General features: G+C 41.8%; 1 protein-coding gene across 2 annotated transcripts in view; it reads right to left on the bottom strand.

Annotated features, from left to right (window-relative positions):
- The window catches only part of PDE8B (phosphodiesterase 8B), a 224,785-nt gene that overhangs the window by 79,919 nt on the left and 121,672 nt on the right, over window positions 1-23,194 (bottom strand). For both annotated transcript variants that reach the window (XM_075182192.1, XM_075182181.1), the window contains one exon: window positions 3,338-3,397. In XM_075182192.1, the coding sequence (XP_075038293.1) occupies window positions 3,338-3,397 (60 nt within the window). The remainder of the gene's footprint in view (window positions 1-3,337; window positions 3,398-23,194) is intronic.

Below are 23,194 nucleotides of genomic sequence, written 5' to 3'. Positions count from 1 at the left end.
TGCAAAGCTCTGCTTTTCGCAGCTTAATGAACTTTGCAATCCCCATATTAATATGGGGTCTGCTTTAACAAATATTAAATGGGTTATGGCAGAGAAATCTATGATTTCTCCTGCATTGAACCCTTCATAAGTTATGCAATGCCCATTTTACAGAGAAAACTGCAGTTTACTCTGTTTTTCTAGCTAATTGTACTATAATAAATAGACCCGTTAACCTCCTTGATGCCTGGTTAGGATCAGTAGTTCCATATATGGTCTGCAGCCATACTCTGTTTATCAGAACTCTGTCTGTCTGTATTACATTTACCTGTTTCTCACATCACTCATATTCTCTCTTTCATAATGTACTTTGCACCTCGTGGCAGCAGACCACAATTCTGCTCCCCAGTGGGAATCCAGTTGTGATCAGCTCATCCAAGCCTTCTGTTGGGTCCTAGTGCCAGAACCACACATTCAGTCACTGGGAGGTGTGACTAACAATGCCAGAGGAGGCCACTGCTAAGATTCTCATTATTTTGAAACAGAAAACTGTGACGTCTTAAGCGCTTTCCTTCCCATTTTGCCTACTGAGATCATAGTTGCTCACCCCCTCACTCCCAGCACAAGAGAGCATATTCCACTCCTCCCCAGTACCCCTTACCGAGCCTCTCATCATTATCCTAAAACATCGATTGCAAAAATAAACTCAGTAACACACATCATACATATATGCTTTCTCCTGTTCTCACTGTATTAGCGGCACCACTGTATGAGTAGACTGGGAACAGAAGGGGGAGAATTGTTCCTATCTCTCAAGGGTACCTGTAATTGAGCTTTCAATCACAACCTTGCTAAAACAATGCGGGTATTATCGCATATAATCAACACATTCCATTAACACAAATCATGTATGAAGCATGCAGACACAATTATCTACTCACATGTTCTCATGCACAGTTTAGGGTGCAGGTTGTCTGTTATGTTGCTTACATAAAATTACTTTTTCTGAATTATTATTATTTCATTTTCAGCTGATGACAAAATAAATATACAATATATTATCATTGCTTGTGTCTACCTTTGGGATGGAGATTTTGGCTGAAATGTAGTAATTTTTGTTAGTGAGCAAATTTTTTTCATTTTTTAAAGAACTCTCATTTCCATACCTCTCAAATTTTGATGTTGTCCAATTGGGACAAAGCATTCTCCAGGAGGGGCGTGCCCACACCATGTTTTGGGAGTGACCATTTCATGTTTGGGGACTGCCACATGCCTTAGAGTCGTGTCCAGCACGCTAGAGTTTCTAGGCTCCTCCCCTACAAAAATACCTCACAAAGTCACGACAGTCGGGACAAAAGTCCTGACTTCTAAGACAGTTTGACAGTCCTCTCACTACAATAAAATCTGCAACCAGGGCTAAGTTTCTTATCCAGTAACGGCTAGGGCTGCCACAAGAAATTGTGGGGCCCAGTACAAATGTAACAGGCAGGGCCCATCTCCTTCCTTCTCCACCAACCCCAAATTTTAAATTATCGTCTACCCAACATTTGCCTTATCCCTGTTCTCTTCAGTCACACTGAGCCCCAGTTCTATCTATCCCTTGCAGTTGTTTACTTAACTCTTTGCTACTTCTTTCTGTCTCCTTTCAGCTCTTCTCCATTGACAGTGTTGTGACTTTATTAATTACATTTTGTCATTGATGCTACGGGAGCCTCTCTGCCTTGTCATGGCTCTCTTTCCAGGAGCTGGACACCTGGGGGCTGGGATTGGAGCAAATGGTGGCAGTCATGGGACCCTGACATCTTGGAAGTGGAGGCCTGTGCTGTATCCTTGATTCAGCGAGAAGTCCTCTCATCTCAGTAGCTGCTGCTTAGAAATGGAGCCTTCTACATCCCTTAATCTACTGCAGAGGCCCCTCACTCTTAATAATATTTTGGGCCCAGGGCCCCACCACTGCTGCTGGGCCCCATACGGCTGTACCCCCCTGAAGGCATCCCTCGTCACACCTACCTGCTGTTAATGCACTTTTCAGCTACTATCTAATGCCTGAAAAGAGCACTAAAAATAGGATAAATGGTTTCTTATGGGCTGGTTTCCACCATCGCATTCTAAAATTGTGAAAGACACATTTACGATTTTAGAGCACAACACAACCTACTTCTCAACATCATCATCATTTATTTGTATGGCACCACAGATTCCGTAGCACCTGACATAGTCGTATAGATACGACATACATTAAAGGAGTAAACATGATAATAAGTACATGGGTACAGAGCATAATGATAAATGCATGGAGGCAATTAACAGAACAAATTACATGGCATAAAGAAACAATACAGCATAAAACATGGCAGTGACATACAAGGGAGACAGAGACTGGACAAACATGATGAAATAGTGTAGAGGACACTGCCTGAGAGCTTCTATTCTAGAGGGAAGGGGTAGTGAGAAACAAAAGGAGCTAAAGGGATGAAGTTTAATAATCCAGACGACTATTAGAGGTAGGTTCTCATGCATGGACTCTTGCTACCAGTACAATTATTGTATTGTCATAAGTGCAACATATGAAAAGTGGAAAAACATATCACATTGCCCATTATGCTAGTGCATATTGCCAACATTTAAATTTTGAGAATCGGAACGCCTCAGAAGGGGGATTATGATGATGGTGTGGACAGGGGGCATGTCACAGCTGGGATTTTCATTTTGCATGCTGGAACTTGTAGTTCTACAACTGTTGCAAAAGCCAAATATTGCCTAATGCTGGCAAAGCTAATGGCGCATTACTAATATTTAATGGATATGGATCTATAATAAATTGCACAATAAATCTCTGTTAAAAGCTGCACTAGGTGAAAGATTTTACTAGGGTGCCCCTTTGCCATGACTGGAGCCTGGGGGCTGCTACATGCAGCCTTTTTATTAGGGATCTGCTGGCTTTGTAACATAGAACCAGCTAATCTATTTAGTTTGCAAATTTAAATGGTGGAAGAGGAAGTGTGTGAGTGGTGGGACCAATCATAAGCTGCAATCTCTTGATTGTGGTTGGTTATTGGTCCTCCCACACACACCCGTTTTCTGTCCAGGGATGCAAGAAGAACTAAAGAGTTTAAACTGCTCAAAGCAGGTCCAAGGGCTCTGGTCAGGGGATCACCTTCATACAATCTATTACTAGGTGATAGGGCAGCTTTAATAAAGTACCCTTTGTTCTGCAAGTCAAGCAAAATAGCTGCTCTTCCACAGAACCTTTACAGTTGTCAAACAAATGTCAGTAGAAGGTTAACGTGAATGGTGCAATATAAAATGTCACATGACTTCAGTATCATCAAACCTGCTAAAACATGCAGCTTAATACCTGAATAGGGCCCTGTGTTAGTCTCATAGGTCCCAGACACAGTTCTGCTGATGACACCTGCTAAAAAGAAAAGAAGACATGTCAACCTTTGGCGTGCATTTACTACATAGCTGCATAAGGCATGAAAGGGAACAATGACATTACTGCCACTTAATAGTAAACAGACCCCTATGTGAGAAGGAAACTGCACTGCTATAAACAGCTCTGCCTGCCGATATTCCCCCGTCTTTCTTACCTGTTTTTAAACATGTATTTATAAGACTATGAATTATGTAAAAGCTGCATAAGATTATGTACAATTCAATGAACTAAAGTTATTTCAACAGAGATGAGTCCTGTAAACATATATCTTCTCTAAGACATCCATATGTGTCCAGGTGCAAACCTGACAGTACAGTCCCATAGATTGTAAGCTTGCGAGCAGGGCCTTCTCACCTCTTTGTCTGTTTTACCCAGTTTATTAGTTACTGTTTGTCCCCCACGGAATATGTTGGCGCTATATAAATAAATGATGATGATGATGATGATGATGGTTACATTTCATTGCTTTAAAGCTGGAATAGTAGACTTTCACAATGGTTTTTAGCATAGGGGTCTATTTATCAAGTTCTTGCAACATTCAAGCTTTTCTATTACTGCCTATCATAGCAATAGAAAATCTTCCATCGCCCAATTTACCGGCTGGGGTGGTTAAGCATTGCTCAGTCGTATGGCGGTACTGGCTGGCAGGGGCAAGCAGAGTCGTACCACTGCCAGGCCAGTGCAGAGTCTCTCAACACTGGTGTGAGCCTGCTGGCTGGCTGGATCGGAAAGCCCAGGTTTGGGTTTCCAATTACAGATAAAAAAATAAAAAAAGCAAATAAAAATTGAAAAAATATAAAGAAAAGTTTTGTTAAAACAAAAAAAGGGAAACAATGTTTCATTTTAATAATAAAGCATTTTTTCTTGGGCTGACCATCAGTTAACGCTATCCTGAGATGGTGACAGTGGTAGAAGGACAGACACTGTTCCCCCATGCTGTACATAGATAAGCTTCACTGGAGAACTCTGGTGAAGCCTACCACCAGGGCCAGATTAACCATAGGGCTAACTGGGCTACAGCCCAGGGGCCTATGGCATCCAGGGGGCCCTTGAAAGTGCTCAGCAGCAGTATTGACCGGTCGGGGGTGGGGGCGCCCCCGGAGCGATCAGTGCTGCTGAGCACTTTCACTGCGGTCCTTCCCCGGCGAGCTGTAGTCTCCTTACTGAGGAGATCTCGTGAATGGAGGGCCTCCATTCCCTTAATCCGGCCCTACCTACCACCGTGACAGCCTTCATTGGATCATGGGCTTTGTTGAATAGAGAGAACTCCCATTTTCGCCGGATTTAGTGCTTTTCACCCATTGATAAATAGACCCCATAGAATATAAGAAAATCCGCTCTACCCTCTCTAATCTGTGTGACTTCCAGTGGACGTGCCACAAATAATTACCGTAATTGTAACTATTTACTTTTTATAGTTATAGTATTATTTTTCACATTACCATGTATTGGAAAAGTAAGATACAATGGTGGCATACAAATACTGCTCATAGGAGCGTACAAAATACATCAGTGCTACTTAAAATGTTAACGGAAATGTGTATGTTCAAAAGATAGTAAACTGTATTATGTAGAAAAGTCTATGGAGGTTCTTAAAACCTTGAACATATTTTTTTCACGTTTATCTACAAGTGACCCCAGCAGGACATACTTTATGGGAGTGCAAGTAGGTTAATTATAAACTCCATTGATTAGACCACGGTCTTTAAACCATTTTCTAAGTAAGTAGCTCTCCTTAGGTTTATAAATGCTCATCAAGTTCTCCTCTATGTTTCATAAATGCTGTCCACATACACAGTTAAACACATTTGAGCTTATCGAGTATCACATAATTACTATAAATGTTTCAAAGAAACCCTTTAATCATTTTCAGTCTGTATGTTAAACGCTACTCTTCCAGTACAACAAGTACTCTGCTGTACATGGCTAATTATATCTTGTAAATATCTTACCAGAGTTCAAGGAAATGATTTCATGTTTGGATTATAAAATTATCTTTCAATTTAAATGGTTTAGGAAAATGACCATGTGGGTGGCTGATATCCTACCCTCTACGGGAGTGATGGGCAACAGGCAGCCCACCAAGGTTTCCCCTGCAACTCCCCAGCCGGCTGCTCCCAACCTTAATAAGGAAGATTGAGAGCAGCTGCCTACTGCATCACCTCCTCTGCACAACGCAGGGAGGTCACACTGCATAACGGAGGAGAAGGAGGGAGCAGTGTGCTCACCCTCCTTCATCTGTGCAGCCTCCTTGGAGGTTGGAGGGTTGCAAGCAGGGCTGCCAAGAGGAATTCAGGGCCCCGGTACAGCAACTTCATGGGGCCCCCCATTGTAGTGGAGCAGTGGAAAAATATTTTCGCCGCCGGAGTGGTCATGCAAGGTGGGAGTGGTCATACAATTGGGGGCGTGGCTACCATGTTAAAAGCAGTAGCCCACCCTCCTACCGAAAAAACCCTGCATTGCTGCGTACACCATTGGCAGAAGGGTACAGTGCCCGCTTGCCAGAGTATTACATATGTCCCAGCAGTCCTGATTTTCGGGACAGTGACCTAAAAACAGCTTGCTTTGTAGAGAATGTGTCAAGGAGACTTATTACCTCCAATCTGCTCCATTCTCACTTGTCAGCGACTTATTGCAAATCAAAGCAGGACATCTGAGACAGACAAAAGTGTGTGTGTGCCACGTTCTGTGGGGTCATTGTTCCGGGCCGTGACACAACCTGCACAACTTCTGCATTCTGTAAATGTGTGGGGCTGAGGGGACAGGAGCCTGCTCACCCTGGTAATGAGGGATAAGGTGAAGGGTCTGCGATTCACAGCTCTGGTTCTGTGTATTATACTAATGTTTATTTGTGTTCAGACCACTTTCCTACACATAAACCTAGTTTTACACGTTACACCTGATGAAATAGCTGTGCACAACATTTTTCAGTTGTACTCACATCAGCAGATGATCATGTCCCCAGCTGCAGCCTGCACCGAAAGCCAGTCTCATGACTCGCGCTCCTTGTAGGTGCGGTCACAGGCTGCAGTAACCAAGCAGGACCACAAAGTCACGCGAGAGCACAGCAAGGCACTCTCACGTGACGTCATCGCATCGGCGGACCCGCAAGAAGGACATGGTGCCGCGGCCGGCAGAACCACAGCCCCCCCTTCCCCGCCCGGGCACATTAAAGAAAAAAAAAAAGTTTTTTAAAAAAATTACAACAGTCGGCAGTGCAGCCGCGGGGCCCCTGTCACACCCGGGCCCGGGTAAATAGTACCCGTTCCCCCCCCCCTCTCGGCGGCCCTGGTTGCAAGTGCTGCCCTCGAAGAACGAGACATTACGCATCCCTGCTCTACGGCATTGTGTAAATGTTATGATGCCTCCAGGCTATTGCTAACCTTTTAAGTTGACAGTTATTTTTATAATCCGGAATGAGTTAATTAAATAGAAATTAAATGTCCAGGTGAACACGCTACAGTTTTAAGAACAATATAGTAAGTCAGTAAAATATTAAAGCATGTATCAACCCTGCTAAAATGTTTAGCGAAAAAATATAGAACTGGTATATTGTACAGTAAGTCACAATATTCTTACACATAACTACTGTATTAAAAAAGTATGATTACAGAATTTTGATGCCAGATGGCAGAAATCCCAGTGCCAGGTCTACCCAGAGACATAAATAGTAATCTTGCCAGTTATATGAAACACATCCCAAACACTTCCAGGAACTTGCTGAACAATATAGGAAATAAATCCCGCTCTACGGTCACTAAACGGTGGATTGACAAGTTCATAGACTAAATGATTTGCAATCGATTCACATTTTTTTTAAAAATGTCACTGTATAATGTAAGTTACATTATCGTTATTGCTGTATTATGTTGCCATTAAATGAAACATCAATACATAATAATTTATACAATAAGGTTACATGATTTTACAGTAATTAATATTGCTTTCTCATAGCGCTGGGACTTGGGTTTGATTCTAGACCATGGTGCTATTACCATAGTATTGTAGCTCCTCCATGTTTTCACATGGGTTTCATGCAGTTGCTCCGGTTCCCTCCAACAAATAGCATGAGATTTGGCTTCTGCCTAAATTGGCCCTGGTGCAGAGGAGGCCTGGTAAATTTTAGCTCGGGGGACAAGACTCAACTCAGCAGCCTATTAGGAACATTTTAAAAGGTAAAAAAAATGCAGGAGGCCCAGTGCCCCATCACAAGGTAGCCCACTATGGAACCCCCAGCTCAGCCTGCCCCTGCCCTGGTGTGTATTTTATTGTCTGTGGGTGGAAAGTTAGATTATAATTTCCACTGGCTGAGTTACACAATTGTCTCAAAATTATAAAATCTCGCAGGAAGACCACAAAGGATTATCTTCGCGCTTCACATTTGTTGGTATCTACTCTAAGACAGGAGCACACTGTACTTACACCAACTTACACTACAAACAAATAGAAATAATCTACATGCTGTACATTGATATCATACATTGATATCTAAAGCTAAGTAATATCAGTTAGTAAAAGAATGTTAAGGTGTAGTTAAGCTGCCTGGTATAGATGCATTAAGGATGCTATGTGGTTGGAGGCTGTGATTTGTCTTAATATTACATCAATGGAGCAGCCTTACTATATGGCATATGAAGCCTGTAACATCTATGTTATTCAGTGCGTGAGGACTATAAAGCTCATTAACAAAAGTGCAAACTGTGGATAACAGGGCAGTTTGCCACAGACTGTTAAGGGAGAGACTGATACTTTCTCTGGGAGTCTGCAGACGGGGTTAAGTCTCCACACTTCTCTGCACACAGGAAACAGGTGCACAGGTGTAGCACAAGGGTGTGATTGGTTTTTGGGTTTAGTTAGTACTGGGGAAGAAGCTGTTTTTTTGTATGCTGGGTGAACAGCGCTGAATTAGTTGGTCGGTCGCTAGTGAGGTGACTGAGTGTTTAGCTAGAAGCAGGGTGGTGGGAGATTGTAAATATTTTATTTGTGTGACTGCTGGAACTACAAGACTTGCTGATTGTGCCATCCTGACATTCCTGAATAAGCTGCAGCAAAGTGGTTCAGCAAACCTGTCCAAGCATCAGATGTTTGCCGCTGCACACAGTATAAATGCTATTATGTGATGTTAAGTACCACCAAGATGGGCGCATTAGTGAGGGGTGCAAAAGTTTGCACCATCTGATGGGAGGTGTTAGCGGATTGGAGACTAATTCAGGAGTTTAGACCAAGGTTGCCAAAAACAATCCTGAGCTCTGTTGCTGCCACTTCTGGGGGCTGTGCCTAGGGTATGCTATGCATGCAGCCTAGAGGTGTTTGCCCGCGCAGTCACTTTTCCTTGCCCACAATCCATCTCAGATGGGGTGATGAATGGGCAACAGGTGTTGGATTCTGTCCCCATTAGCACCATTACTAGGCCCCCAAGGCCTGCTCCCAGGCACTTTGTACCTGAATCTACCTTGGCACCCAAATGATATGGTAATATTTAAATGAGATAAAGGAACGGAAAAGGTGCATTTAAGGAGCAATGCACTGCTTCCCAGGAAGCACTCTAGTTTTTACCCAAGCACAGGGACATGATTTTTCACCACCTGTGATGTGGTAGATATTGGGTTTCAGTGGGATCCAGTGACCTTTTGCATGTTTCTAGGTGCATTTTGGTGAAGGTAAGTAATACACAAAAGTTACATGTCATAAAGACAGTTCTGATGTTTCCTCTATAAAGGGGTGGTCCAAAGTATTATTATTTTATTATTATTATTATTACCATTTATTTATATACCACTAATTCCGCAGCGAAGTACTCACTCACATCAGTCCCTGCCCCAATGGAGCACACATACAGACAGACTATGGTCAATTTATTAGGAGCCAATTAACCTACCAGTATGTTTTTGGAGTGTGGGAGGAAACCGGAGCACCCGGAGGAAACCCACGCAAACACGGGGAGAACATACAAACTCCACACAGATAAGGCCATTGTTCAACTAATTTTCCCTGAGTATAGGACTACCAAAAATGTGTAGTTTAAGCAAAGGTCTTCCACCGATAAAGAGACAGAAGCAAGGGATTTTTTATTTATTCTTTACTGAATTTATACCTAGAAGATCTTTTGAAGAGCCACATAAGACTCCAAAAGGTCTGTAGGACAATTATTATATTTACAGGGATCTAAGAGTAGAGATGAAATTCAGAATCCTCCTTCTCCCTGGACTTCCCATTACGGAATTCAGGACCAAACCTGCCTTTATCCAGATTAGAAAATGGGGACAAATTAGGCCAAACTTCTCATTTGCTCAAACCACGGCAAATCCACCCAAACTACGTCAATCTAAGCAAGGTCGTAACTTTTTCCCAGAAAATAAAGGCATGCTGGCATGTATGCAGGACTGCCCACTGCACTACAAACACAGAGGATTCACTGTGACTACTGTGTACATGGATCATAGGTCCAGGAACCCAACAGCATACTTCTTGTTCCAATACCTGACCGCCAAACCTCTGGAATACATTATGTTTATAAATGTCTGTGGGCCCAGTTAGTAGCCCTTAAACCAACGTGGAATCCTCATAGTTCAGGGATAATTTAGCATGATAGTTATTTAATAAAAGTCTAACGCAGGCGATATTATACATATATAGCATTACACCGCAGTCCCCATAATTGTCAGCGATGACTGCAGTCAGGGCCAATTAATCAAGCCCCGTAAAGCCTAGCTTTTCGGAGCTTGACCCCGATGGCTAACATCATCTGAATATGGCACCAGTCATTGTGTCCTATGGGGAGAGCATCACAAGAGAGGGATCTTCAGATCCCTCTCCATGAGGCTTTGTGCTCTCCCACTCTCCCCTCTCTTACTCCGAAAATGGCTCCGTGCATGTGACCTAATGTCACACATGTGTATTATAGACTCTGAGTCAGATCCCGGTGTAGTTAAAATAGTAAAGTCATCGTAGGACAGTCGCTTATCAAATGATTTTTAATAAATGACTTTGGTATATCACCCCTTATTGTTGCGAAAAGGGATTTTAATTAACAACGGAGGGGGGGGGGGGGAATGCCATTAATAAACAGACCCCTATATGTGTAAATACAGAAAATAAAACACATTAAGCAAAACTCTATAAAAGTAGAATCCATGTCTGTAAAAGTAGTACATGGGCATAGGCAAACCGAGGGGAGGTTTCCTAGTGCCTGGAAACTCCCCTCCAAGCCTGAGGCACTGTATAATTGAGGTGGCTGCTCCCTGCTCCTGTTTCACATGGCTCTGCCTGAAAGGGGAGAGCTGCGTGCACCTAACAGTAGTGCATGCAGCATTGCCCATGTATGTTATAGGGATAGGAAGAGTTGGAGAACAGCCAAGCACTGTCTAATATTATAGCCACGCCCACATGCATTCTGGCCACGCCCACTGTGGCGTGGTGTGGAAACCCCCCTGTACAAATCCTGCGTTTGCCCCTGATGTGTAATGTAAACCGAAAGGAACCAGATTTGAACTAATAATAATAATTATAATCCCTTGCTGAGCTTCCATAATGATCTCTTCAAGGTGCTCTAATGATAATGTTCTGCTCATCTATTTTTTTTAAGAAGAAGGCAGTTTATTTACTTCTCCAAATGCGATGATTGATGGATTGTTGTATGAATTCATTACTGTGTTGTGAGCAGTAACTAAATTATGTCAAAAGGGCAAGATAGGACAACTGGAACTCTGGAACAATACAATGGTTGCAAAAAAGATTGAACCCCTCCGGTATGTTTCACATTTTATTTTCTTACATCATGGACTCATAATGGATATATATGTGAAATCTTATCACTGCTCAACACGCAATACTTTGTGATGTTGAATAAAAACACTCTCTAAAGCTTTGCTTAAATAAATAAACAACAAACAATAACAGTGTTAACACACAGCTAAATAAACCCTCCAAATCTTTGCTTCAATAAAATACAAACAATGACAAACACCTGAATAAATCTTGATGCAATTAGCTGCTTTCAGAGTCACATAATTAAGTGTCTTCATTTAATTCAAAATAAAGCAAAGGTTCAACAGTTTGTCAGCTCATTTTCAAACAATGACTTTATCATGACGATTAAAGAAAATTTAAAGCAAATCAAGAAAAGCTTATTGAAAATAACTACCAATCACGACAAGACTATACATAGATTTCAAGGACATTTAACAGCCCCGTAGTACTGTCAAGTCAATTATAAACAATGGAGAGAATATGGCACATCTTTGAAACTGTCTAGATCAGGCCAATTGATCATTTGTGTGACAAAGGCACTTATGGGGACCATTATGGCAATTCTGACAACAATTGCACGGGAGCTTCACAAATCTGTGTTTTAGAGAGTGACAAAACAAAAACCATTGTTGAAGGAAACTCACAAGAATTCTCACTTTATAGTGTGCCCGAAAGCATGTGTGAAAAACACATACCGAGTAGAGGAAGAGTATATTTTATGATGATACCGAGACTGGCTTCACCCCTTGTGGCCAAGTTATTAAGTTGTGAAAAGCCCTATTACCGGCAAAGAAATGGCTGAGTTTCATGAGTAAATTGTTAAATTCATTTGATAATTCATCTCTTATCACTGTGAAGAATGGCAATAATTTGCAAATAATAATAAATATGCCCCTTAGATTGCAATGCATTTTCATGCATGCTCCAAAGTGACACAATACAAAGCGAACAGTTTCTCATAACTTCTTGACTTACAGATGGCTAAACAGCTGTTGGGTTGAACTGACGTTTACCAACTCCTGACCTTTGTATATACAGTATTTGTGCTGTTATGAACATTTCACCTTGTTGGCCTAAACTCCCTTACACACCACAGTTCATTTTACATTAAGGGGTATATTTACTAAACGGCGGGTTTGGAAAAGTGGAGATGTTGCCTATAGCAACCAATCAGATTCTAGCTTTCATTTATTTAGTGCATCCTACAAAATGACAGCTAGAATCTGATTGGTTGCTATAGGCAACATCTCCACTTTTTCAAACCCGCCATTTAGTAAATCTAGCCCTAAGACTGCATTAAGGTGCTTTGATTTGGGTTATGTATTAAGTTTAAGTTGAGTTCTCCAATTGGGAAAGATTCAGATGTACTTAATTAATGCTGAAGGAAATATACTTGGGGTTCTATTTATCATTGGTGTCTAGTGGGAGGTAGTAAGAATAGTTTTGTATCCCTGCATAGCCCCCCTCCAAAAGTGATTACAATCTCTAAATAGAGGATCTGACCTCTGTGGGGCTGCTGCGCATGCATGGCTAAGGCCACGTATCTGCATAGATATTGGACCTGGTGCTGGACACAGAGAGGTTTCTCCGCTAGCCAGGGGGTCCACTCTACTGGAAAGATAAGCAAACACCATCGTGAGATGATGTCAGTTTTTTAAGGCTTGTGGAAGTGGTCAAAATGGGAATTTAGAAGTGCAGGTATGGAAATTTAAAGTATATGATCGGGGTGATGGGGGTCACCCTGTGTCCCTCCAGCTCTCACTCATATCACTTGTATTACATCACATCTCCCTTATGTCTTCTCCCTGTATATTTTCTTTTCCCTTATCTATTTCTTCCTCATGTGCCCCTAACTTCATCCCAAGTAAACCTCCCACTCCATCCCCACCTGCTCTCTTATGTGCCTCACTGCCTGCTTCTCTCTCCCCCTCCTTAACCCCCTACTCCTGTCTATCTATCCCTGCTCCTATTTGTCCCCCTGATTAGTGATGTGAACTGTGGAAATGTCTCTATAGGTATTTCGTGCAATAGACAGCATAATGCCTATGCCACAGGTTAATGTAATAAAGCCGGACACTATTCATATAAAAATGTGTTCCTCTCAAAGACATATAAACGCAAATCAATAGAAAAGATACTTTTTAGGAAGGAACTCAGCTAAAATTTTATGAAAAACGTAACATTCACACACATATATATATATATATATATATATATATATATATATATATATATATATAGTTGTGTCGGGCTATGAAGTCTTGTTCAACAAGGATCAGTCTTGTCCTCAGAAATGGTAATCAACAAAATAAACAAACAGTACAATTTAATACATAGAGTAATTAGGTAATGTTACCACTTATAAATATAAAACTGTTGGTTATACCTTCTGATGTTATTAAAGGCGTCAGCGGTGTTAATGTGGATGTTAAGTCACAGCGCTTTTGAACTTAAACAGGTTGCTGTTTATTGGACTTGGATAACAGTAGATATATGCAGGCACTCACAATGGTCTTGTTAGAACAGCAGGCAATAACAGTTGAATGCAGTTTCACTTGGTAGAGTAATACACTTATACATATACAGGCTTGTAGATATGCAGACATGATGGTATATGCACAGTATCTGCATGCCCGTTCAGTACTTAGTTATTGTGGGCACAGACTCTCTCCTATACTACCAGTGGGAGATTCCGGTCACCTTCCTTATAAGTTTGGGAACTTTATATATGTTAGGAGCGCAGCTACTGATACTGCGTCTGCTCCGTATCATAGTCTGAGTGGAAGTCTTGGCGCAAAAGCCGAACTTCCAGTTCTCTGCACTTTTTGGGGCATGCGCAGTAGCGCTAACAGAATTCCAACATCCAACAGGATTCTAACATTCCAACTTTGGAATCCTGCCCCACTTCATGTCCTCCTAGACCACCGGGGAAAGAGAGAGAGGGTTACCATGCCAACGCAGGAGACGGAGCAAAACCGCTCCTATATACCAACAAAAACAACAAAAAATAGCTTATGCACAAAAGAAAGGTGTAACTCCATCATATTACAGACACGTACATATTCTACTGGCAAGTAAATGTCAAAGCAGAGACAGAAATCTCACACCTATCAGCAGTATGAATTACCTATCTCATAGAATGTATCCATAATAACTATTTATCTTTAGCGCCTAATTAATTAAGAAAAGTAAGGCAAAAAAGGAGTAAGATTTCTCCTGGGCAAACCATGTTACAATGCAAGCGGTGCAAATTAACTTATTATTTGCATATAAGATAAATACCGGCTGTTTTTTCATGTAGCACACAAATAGCTTATTTGTGCACTAAAATTTAAAGTTGATCTAGAACATGCCCTTCCCCAACTATAAATCTGCCATCACATATTAGATTTACAGCATACTTGCCAACTCTCCCGGAATGTCCGGGAGACTCCCGCATTTTGCGAGAGTCTCCCGGACTCCCGGGCGAGTGTGGCAATCTCCCGAATTCTGCCCACTTCACTAGGAAGTGCCCACTTCCTAGTGAAGTGGGCAGAATTAGATCCCAAACGCCGCAATTCCCGCAATTTGCGTCATGACGTCACAGGGGGCGGGGCCGAAATGACGCGATTTTGGCCGCCCCGCCCCCTCACGCCCCCCTCCACTGGCTGGCTCCCGGAAGAGAGCTGAAGAAAGTAGGTAAGTATGATTTACAGTCCCCCACTAATGCAACATGTTTTTGCTCAGGTGCAACGTTAATCCTTTTTTTGCTTTGCTCTCCTTAATGAATCAAGCCCTTAACATTATTTTTAATGAGCAGATCCTTGTGCAAATGTTGAGACACGCCACATTTTCATTTCATTCATTGCAACTACATGTGAGCAAGATATCATCATTATCATCAAATAACACAACAATTGTAAATACAGAAATAGGTACCTGGGCCATGATGCATAATCTAATCCAGGCCCACCACCACCTGATCTTATCCTGGACCATATTATATTGCTCCAGTTTATAGAAAGAAATACAACTGTTATCAATAGCATAACAACATAGCAGTATGTTTATATGTGAAATCTTATGGGACTGTATTCGTTAGTGATGTCTCTAATAATTATAAACCACTTTGTGGAACAAATGCCTTAACAATCGCTCTGTGTCTATTGAATGCAATACTTTCCTCCAGCTTGTTTGTCCACCAAGGAATTCATTCAGTTTGGATAAGTAGTCTTACTGCTGGGCAATATAAAACACTTTCACTCTTTACTGCTATGTGTAGCATGGCCGTGTATGTCTAGACTACGGTGACACTCTTCTGTTGAACTACTGAACTCCTACTAGAGGGTTCTGTTTTTGTTTGTGTCGTTTTGTTATTATTACTTTTTTTATTTATGTAATGCTTTACATATGCAGCAATTATCCAACCCTTGAATAGAAGAACCTTAGCAATATAGCTTCCTACAGTCCTCAAGTAAGTAAACATGTTCTCCAGCACAGTGATCAGATAGTCCTTCAGGAAAATAGTATGTGGCCATTTCATTGTAAGAATTACTTGCTAGCACAAATGTACTTTGTTCTGGAACATATAATACAACAAATGGACCAAACAAATTACACAAAACAAGGAAATATAGACAAGTCATTAAATGAATGACAATAGCTGCTCTTCACCTTGTGGTGTTTCATACCCTCTAACCCCTAGGTTCCCAAACTGTGCGCTGCGGCGCTGTCACAGGGGTGCCGTGGACAGGAAGGAAAAAGAAAAACAACTACTTACCAATCCGGCGGCGCCCGGGACCCAGCATCCTCCTCCTTCCTCGTTTCTCACTGTATGCCGGGCGTGACCCCGGCGGAGGCACAGCGAGGGGCAGAGCGGGCAGAGGGGACACAGCGAGGGGCAGAGCGGGCAGAGGGGACACAGCGAGGGGCAGAGCGGGCAGAGGGGACACAGCGAGGGGCAGAGGGGACACAGCGAGGGGCAGAGCGGGCAGAGGGGACACAGCGAGGGGCAGAGCGGGCAGAGGGGACACAGCGAGGGGCAGAGCGGGCAGAGGGGACACAGCGAGGGGCAGAGCGGGCAGAGGGGACACAGCGAGGGGCAGAGCGGGCAGAGGGGACACAGCGAGGGGCAGAGCGGGCTGAGGGGGCACGGTGTGTGTGGATGAAGAGGGGCACGGTGTGTGTGGATGAAGAGGGGCACGGTGTGTGTGGATGAAGAGGGATACGGTGTGTGTGGATGAAGAGGGGCACGGTGTGTGTGGATGCGAGGGGCACAGAGTGTGTGGATGAAGTGGGGCACTGAGTGTGTGGATGAAGAGGGGCACTGAGTGTGTGGATGAAGAGGGGCACTGAGTGTGTGGATGCAGGGGGCACAGAGTATGTGGATGCAGGGGGCACAGAGTGTGTTAGCTGTAAATTATTCTTTGACAGAAATATAATTGAAAAAAATATACATAAATAAATTCTTTTCCCTTGGATTTATGTGTATTATTTTTTTATACAACTAAATAAGTATTTCTGTTCTGACCTAAATATTTATTACGTCATTTTGACTACTTATAAAACGGGACTGCTCGGTAATTATTTTGGAGGGGTGCCTTGAAAAAATTTTGGAGACTCTAAGGGTGCCGCGAACTGCAAAAGTTTGGGAACCACCTCTCTAACCTAAAATTAACCACCACTTACTGAGATTTTAAATATGAGCACAGTGGATTTGTTGTATCAACAACAGCATAATACACCGTGGATTTTTGCTTCCAAACTTTTCAATGACAGCATAATACACCGTGGATCATCTCTCACAACTTAAAATTCCTACTTAAAGAGCTCACCATTGGGTTGAATTGAAGTTTACCAACTACCGACCTTTGAATGTATTTGTGTTGCTATGAACCTTTCGCCTTGTCAGCCTAAACTCTCCTACATACCATGGTTTATTTTGCATTAAGACTGCATTAATGTGGTATGATTTGGGTTATGTATAAAGTTTTAGTTGAATTTGGGAAAGGTGCAGATGTACTTAATTAAGGCTAAAGGAAATATACTTGAAAAGATATAGCTGCCTATCTGGTTCAGGGGTCTATTTATTAAGCTGCTGTGAGCCAAAAATCCAGAGAAAACAGAGAATGGCTATCGTTCATCAAAGGGTTAACACCAGAGAAATCAGCGATTTCTCCAGCCTTAACCTATCTTCAGCTGCTTATCGCCATCCCCATAGACTGCTATGGGGTTGTCAAATGATGTCAATTCATCAATTAGAGAAAAGACTGCCCTTATAGCCTAATACAGTGGATTCCAAACTTTTTCAGTTCAAGCCACCCTTAGGGTCTCAAAAAAAATTTCAAGGCACGCCTAAGCCAAAATAATTACCAAGTAGTCCCCCACCTTGCTTACCACTGGCCCTGGCCACGGCACCCCTGTGAGATCTCCAAGGCACCCCAGGGAGCCTAGGCGCACAGTTTGGGAACCACTGGCCTAACAGGCCGGCATTACTTACCTTTTTGAATGGAGTCTAGTTCTGCCAGAGAGGATTCTTTTCGCAGGCTACATGCGCCTCTGCTCTTTAGGACAAAGTTGACTTTACTGTGCAAACGCTGTGACTAGAGGTCGCAATTATAATGTCAGGTCTATGGAGCATGTGTCTTTTGCAATGAAACAAGCGTTTTGTTGCAGAGAGGGGTTTTTACTACGATCGGTTGGCAAGTGAGTATTGTTAAATAACGGACAGTTTCTCAGAACATTAGGCACAGAAATGTTTTAGAAATAGGCCCCTTAATTTGGAAACAATAAAAATTGATGTGTGCATATTGATTTTTCTTTTGCCATATTACTGGTAAATGTCAAATCTCTTGTGAATATTACATTATGTACATTCATTATATATATTCATGCCCTTTATGTATTTGCTTAAATTATTGTTAATGTGATGTGAATTCTTGTTTTTTTGGCAAGCTTGAAAGCAAAATTGTTAAAAAAATAAGCACAGCAGTATGTTTATATGTGAATTCTCATGGGAATTAATTTGCTACTGATGTCTCTAATAATTATAAACCACTTTGAAGAAGAAATGTCTTAACAATCGTTCTGTGTCTATTGAATGCAGTACTCTCCACAAGCTTGTTTGTCCACCAAGGTATTCATTCAGTTCGGATAAGTAGTCTTATTGTAGGGCAATATAAAATACTTTCACTCTTTACTTTTATGGGTAGCATGGATGTTTATGCTTAGACTACAGTGATATTGTTCTGCTGAACTACTGAACTCCTACTAGAGGGTTTTACTATTGTTTGTGTTGTTCTGTTATTTCTTTTTTTCTGTAATGCTTTATGTAATGATCATAGTGGAATTACGGTTGTCAGGATTAATCACATAATCACATAATTGTAAGGAATAAAGCCTAAATCATAACTGCAATGTTCATTTGATATATCAATGGAATCCACTGATAAATTGAGCTACTCTGGTGTAAAATGCGAAGTCAGAAGGACTAATATATGTCTATTTGGTGGCTCTGTACATCTCAGTGTTAAAAGATAGCAGTGTCACTTGTAGTAGCCTCAAATGCCCCTGTGGTGAGCTATATCCTGACACAAGTTACTTTTTTGGACACCTGAATAGACTTTGTGTGGCCTTTCACAGCTTGACATCCTTGCAGACAAAGGCAGCATTTGAAAGCTTAGCATTTGTTTTCATAGTTCATATTTTGGGAAATCTGTGTGCCACTCCATACTGAGGAGTTGAAATCACACCAGGGTTGTGAATGACATGTACTGCTGCTATTATGGAACAGCTATAATCACATGTCTTTGGGAAACGTTTGTCACATTGTCATAATTCCATCATGTTTGGTATTTAAACGTGCGGGAGTTTATGACCGATTTATTAAAGGAGGAGTTATGTCTCTGGGATATTTCTGAGAACTTTTGGAATATTTGTGAGCAAACTATAGTGACAACCAGGGGACATCGCTGCCCCCCTATTAGCATCAACACTGCCCCTGTGAAGGCCGTCCCATTTAGTTTTGCTTAAAAAACCTGTGTTGGGAAAGGGTAAATTGTCAGTCTTTTGGGAAAATCAATCCACACTGATAACCTGTCCATCTTCCAAGCCAATTTCCCATGGCACATATTATACAACTCATGTGATACTCTGAATTTAATCCCTTTTATTTTAAACTGATTTGCTTGTGTATGTTATGTCAATTGTTTATTGTTTTTATATCTGAATACCCTGTACCTTTGTATATTAAATCTATACATTTAATAAGTGGTGTCCTTGATACTCTAATGCAGGGGTAGGCAACCTGCGGCTCTCCAGGTGTTGTGAAACTACAAATCCCAGCATGTCTTGCCACTTATCTGCTGGTTATCTACTGGCAAAGCATGCTGGGATTTGTAGTTTCACAACACCTGGAGAGCCGCAGGTTGCCTACCCCTGCTCTAATGAATCCATTAGCCTGTTAAGAAGAATATAGCTCGACCAAGTTAACCCTTTGAATGCCAGTGTGTGATTTGTTAATACATTTGACTAACAAGCCTAGTGTGTGCTTGAATTTACATTTGTGTAACAGTCTGGAAGTGTGACGAGTTAACCATTTGATTGCTGGTGTGGGCTTTGCTAACCTGTGGGTAGCCAGAAGCCTTGTGTGCCAGTGTGGACAGTATATCGGGGTCCTATTGCCCGTATTCAATAAATGGTGCAAACCTGAAGTGTCTGGGGGTGTGAGAGCGCTGTTGTGGGGCAATTCAGCAGGTTTATAACCTGTGTGATAGGTAGAGAGAGTCTGAGTGCTGGAATCGTGTGTAACCTCATACGGTGAACACCACAAGTCACGGAAGCTGGGAGCGTGTTCGTGACACTTTACATATGCAGCAATTGTCCAAACCCTCGAATAGAAGGATCTTAGCAATACAGCTATCTACAGTTCTCAAGTGAGTCAGGTTCTCCAGCACAGTGAGTAAAAAATATTATACAAATTTACTTTATTTTGAAAACACATTATACAACAGAGCAAATGTACTGCATAAATTACACAAAACTGTTTAGGGCTTCCATTAAAACAAAAATAAACAAATACAAATCTACAAATCATTTAAATGAGAAGAATCTCCAAAAAGGTTTATATTTTGGAAAGAATAAATATCTCACTTTGAAGTACGGCACTATTACCCATACAGACAGAGCTGTAACTTAGAATTCTAGCGCCTGGGGCGAAAAAGACAAATGCTGCCCCCTAGCCCTCAATTTTAACCAAATGAACCTAAAATATTCCTAAACTGCGCCCCCCTTCAGCGTTGCGCCCTGGGCGGTTGCCCCTATCGCACAGCCCTAGTTACGGCCCTGCATACAGAACCTACCCTTTAGCGGAAAATAAGAGGCTATGCACACCTCCACCCTATCCACCCTATGACAAGCACAGTGCACAGGGAGTCATCTTACAGCAACATGGGTGATACAGTGAACACTGAAGGTTGCATTCAATGCTATCACTGAGGATCATACAAGTTTCAATAGAAGACATTCAAGCTGAATGCAGGACTTATATTCCTATATACCAAGGGAGATAATTTGTCCTACTCACAAGGGACAAGATCATACTTCCCAACCTTATGTTGGCCAGGTCCAGGAGTTCCTGGAGGGCACGAGGGGTGTATGGGTGGAGGGGGCAGGGCTTTGTGAATCGCGTCATTTTAGCCCCACCCCCAGTGACATAATGCCTGTTTTGGGTCTTTTTACAGTGGTAAAAAGACCCCAAACAAGCATTAAATAACTGGGTGCGGGGCCAAAATTAATCACAAAGCCCTGCCCCCTCCGTCCGTATATGCCTGCTCTAATTTAGTGAAGTGGGCAGATGCGGGAGAATCGTCAGCTCTCCCGGGATTCCGGGAGAGCTACCTGGAATTCGAAAGTCTACCGGAATGTATGTTGACATGTATGGACAAGATTCTTGGCATGTGAACAAGAGCGCATGCACAGTACAGAAGCAGGGGTGAACCTTGAAGTGAAGTCAATAATCTAGCTAGCATTAAACTAGCGTTAAAATATATCACTGGGTGGAATCATTCTTCGACAGGACAACCAGTTTTCACCCACGGGACCGACCAGTCATTTGATAAATCTCTCTGAAATTTCCTTTCTTATCTCTGCGATATGTGGTAATATGAAATGATGCCTAACACCCAAATGGGGCAAAAATTGATAAATAGACACCATAATTTTGTTTTTGAATGTGTATGCAATTTGGAGTGTAGTGAGAGCTGAGCAGCTGACCTTGCCCTCTGGGCGTCCACTCACGGATAGGCTGGGAACCAGTGACTAGGAGCTACATCATGTTTTATTCTATGTTCATGAAAAATCAAGACAACCAGTTCATTTTGTTAATTATTAATGTTCTCATTATTTATGAAGCTTCAAACATATTTCAATGACTTTGCAATTTGGGAGATTACAAATTAGTTTGCATGAGTATGCAAACTAATGAACATTGAGAATGGACACAAGTAATAAAAGAAAAGCCCTGCTCGTCAGCGGTAATAATCTGAAAGGTCAGGAAAAACATGTGAGACAGGATTTTTGGGTAGATGTTGTAAGAGAAGTGGAGCAATGAGGAGAATGATTCAGGAATAGATTGAATAGACCTTGCTAAAGAGGTGGGTATTAAGGGAACAGCTAAAGGAAGCACAGTTGGAAGAGCATGTCATAGGGAGAGGTTTAGAGTTCCATAACAGAGGTGCAGCACAGAAAAAGTTCTGGGGGTAAATCTACGAAACTGCGCATTTTGCAACTTTGCAGGGGGAATCTAAAGCAGCAATGACTTTTAAAGACAAGTTTTGACTTGAATTTCGGTATCATATGCACACTGGTCATACTGTAATACATAGAGGGATATTAGGCTGCTAAAAGAGGATATGTATACTGAGAACAGTAGGGCTCTAGAGCAGATCATTGTGGCACCAACAAGAATGTTGAGTAGGGGAGGTGGATAACTTATAGGAGGAGGCACTAAAAGGCCAATTAGAAAGACAGAAGACAAATCTGGTGATTGCAACATCACAGAGGCCAAGTACATGGACTTTAGATCTTAGTAAACAGTACAGATGCTCGGGCTTTGTTTTCTGAAAACCGAGCCCACCCGAACTAACGGGATCTGAGGAGGCTCGTTACTTTTGCACGTCCTCGGATCTTAATCGAGGCAAAATGTCATTGTTGCATTGTCGGATCTCGCGTGTTTTGGATTCCATAAGTACTTCCCTCCCCAGGAGATCCAGCGCCATTGCTCACACAGAAACAGGAGGGGTAGCAGTGTTCTGTCACTCTCCAGTCTCCAGTGCCATTGCTCACACAGAAACAGGGGTAGCAGTGTTCTTGTCACTTGACAAAAATTGAAATGATTGGAAATTAATGCTATTGAGGTTAATATAATGTAGGGATAAAAAAAGAGCCAAATTACGTGATTTTAGCAAAAACAAATAGGAATTTAAAAAAAAAAAAAAATCGGGATCCAAAACCAAAACATATGAGGGCGGTTTGCCAAAACCAAAACCAAAGCTCGAAGTTAATCCAGATCCAAAACCAAAACACGGGGGGTCAGTGAACATCTCTAGTAAACAGTTTCAAATGCAGAGGAGCATTATATAAGTAGTAAGAAGAGTCCTGAATATATCAGCAATGAGATACTTTATGTTTATCTGACTTGTCCAAGTGATGTCTCACAAAATGCAGTGGATTGAAGTTATATTTTAGGGGTCTAGAAACCAGAGGTATGAAAGAAATCGTTTAAATCTGTTGCTTACCAATTATGTACCAGCAACTTGGAGACCAATGGGGGAAATAAGTTGAACAGGGAGGCAATTAGTAGATTTTTAAGAATCAAGGTGATTATGACATGTTCGATAAAGAAAATATGGCAGTGGTGAGAAAGAGAAACTGTATTTGTGTTAATGTCGGAATTAATGTGGCAGAATAATTCTCAAGGAGCTTTGCGTGAACGCGTATAAATGGACAGGTGGTTTGATGAGCAGAAGACAGAAGAGAACACCCTTATCC

Source organism: Mixophyes fleayi, chromosome 1, assembly GCF_038048845.1.
Source record: "Mixophyes fleayi isolate aMixFle1 chromosome 1, aMixFle1.hap1, whole genome shotgun sequence".
Classification (NCBI taxonomy): domain Eukaryota; kingdom Metazoa; phylum Chordata; class Amphibia; order Anura; family Limnodynastidae; genus Mixophyes; species Mixophyes fleayi.
The sequence above is the reverse complement of the archived record's forward strand: the minus strand, read 5'-3'. Positions and strand labels throughout refer to the sequence as shown.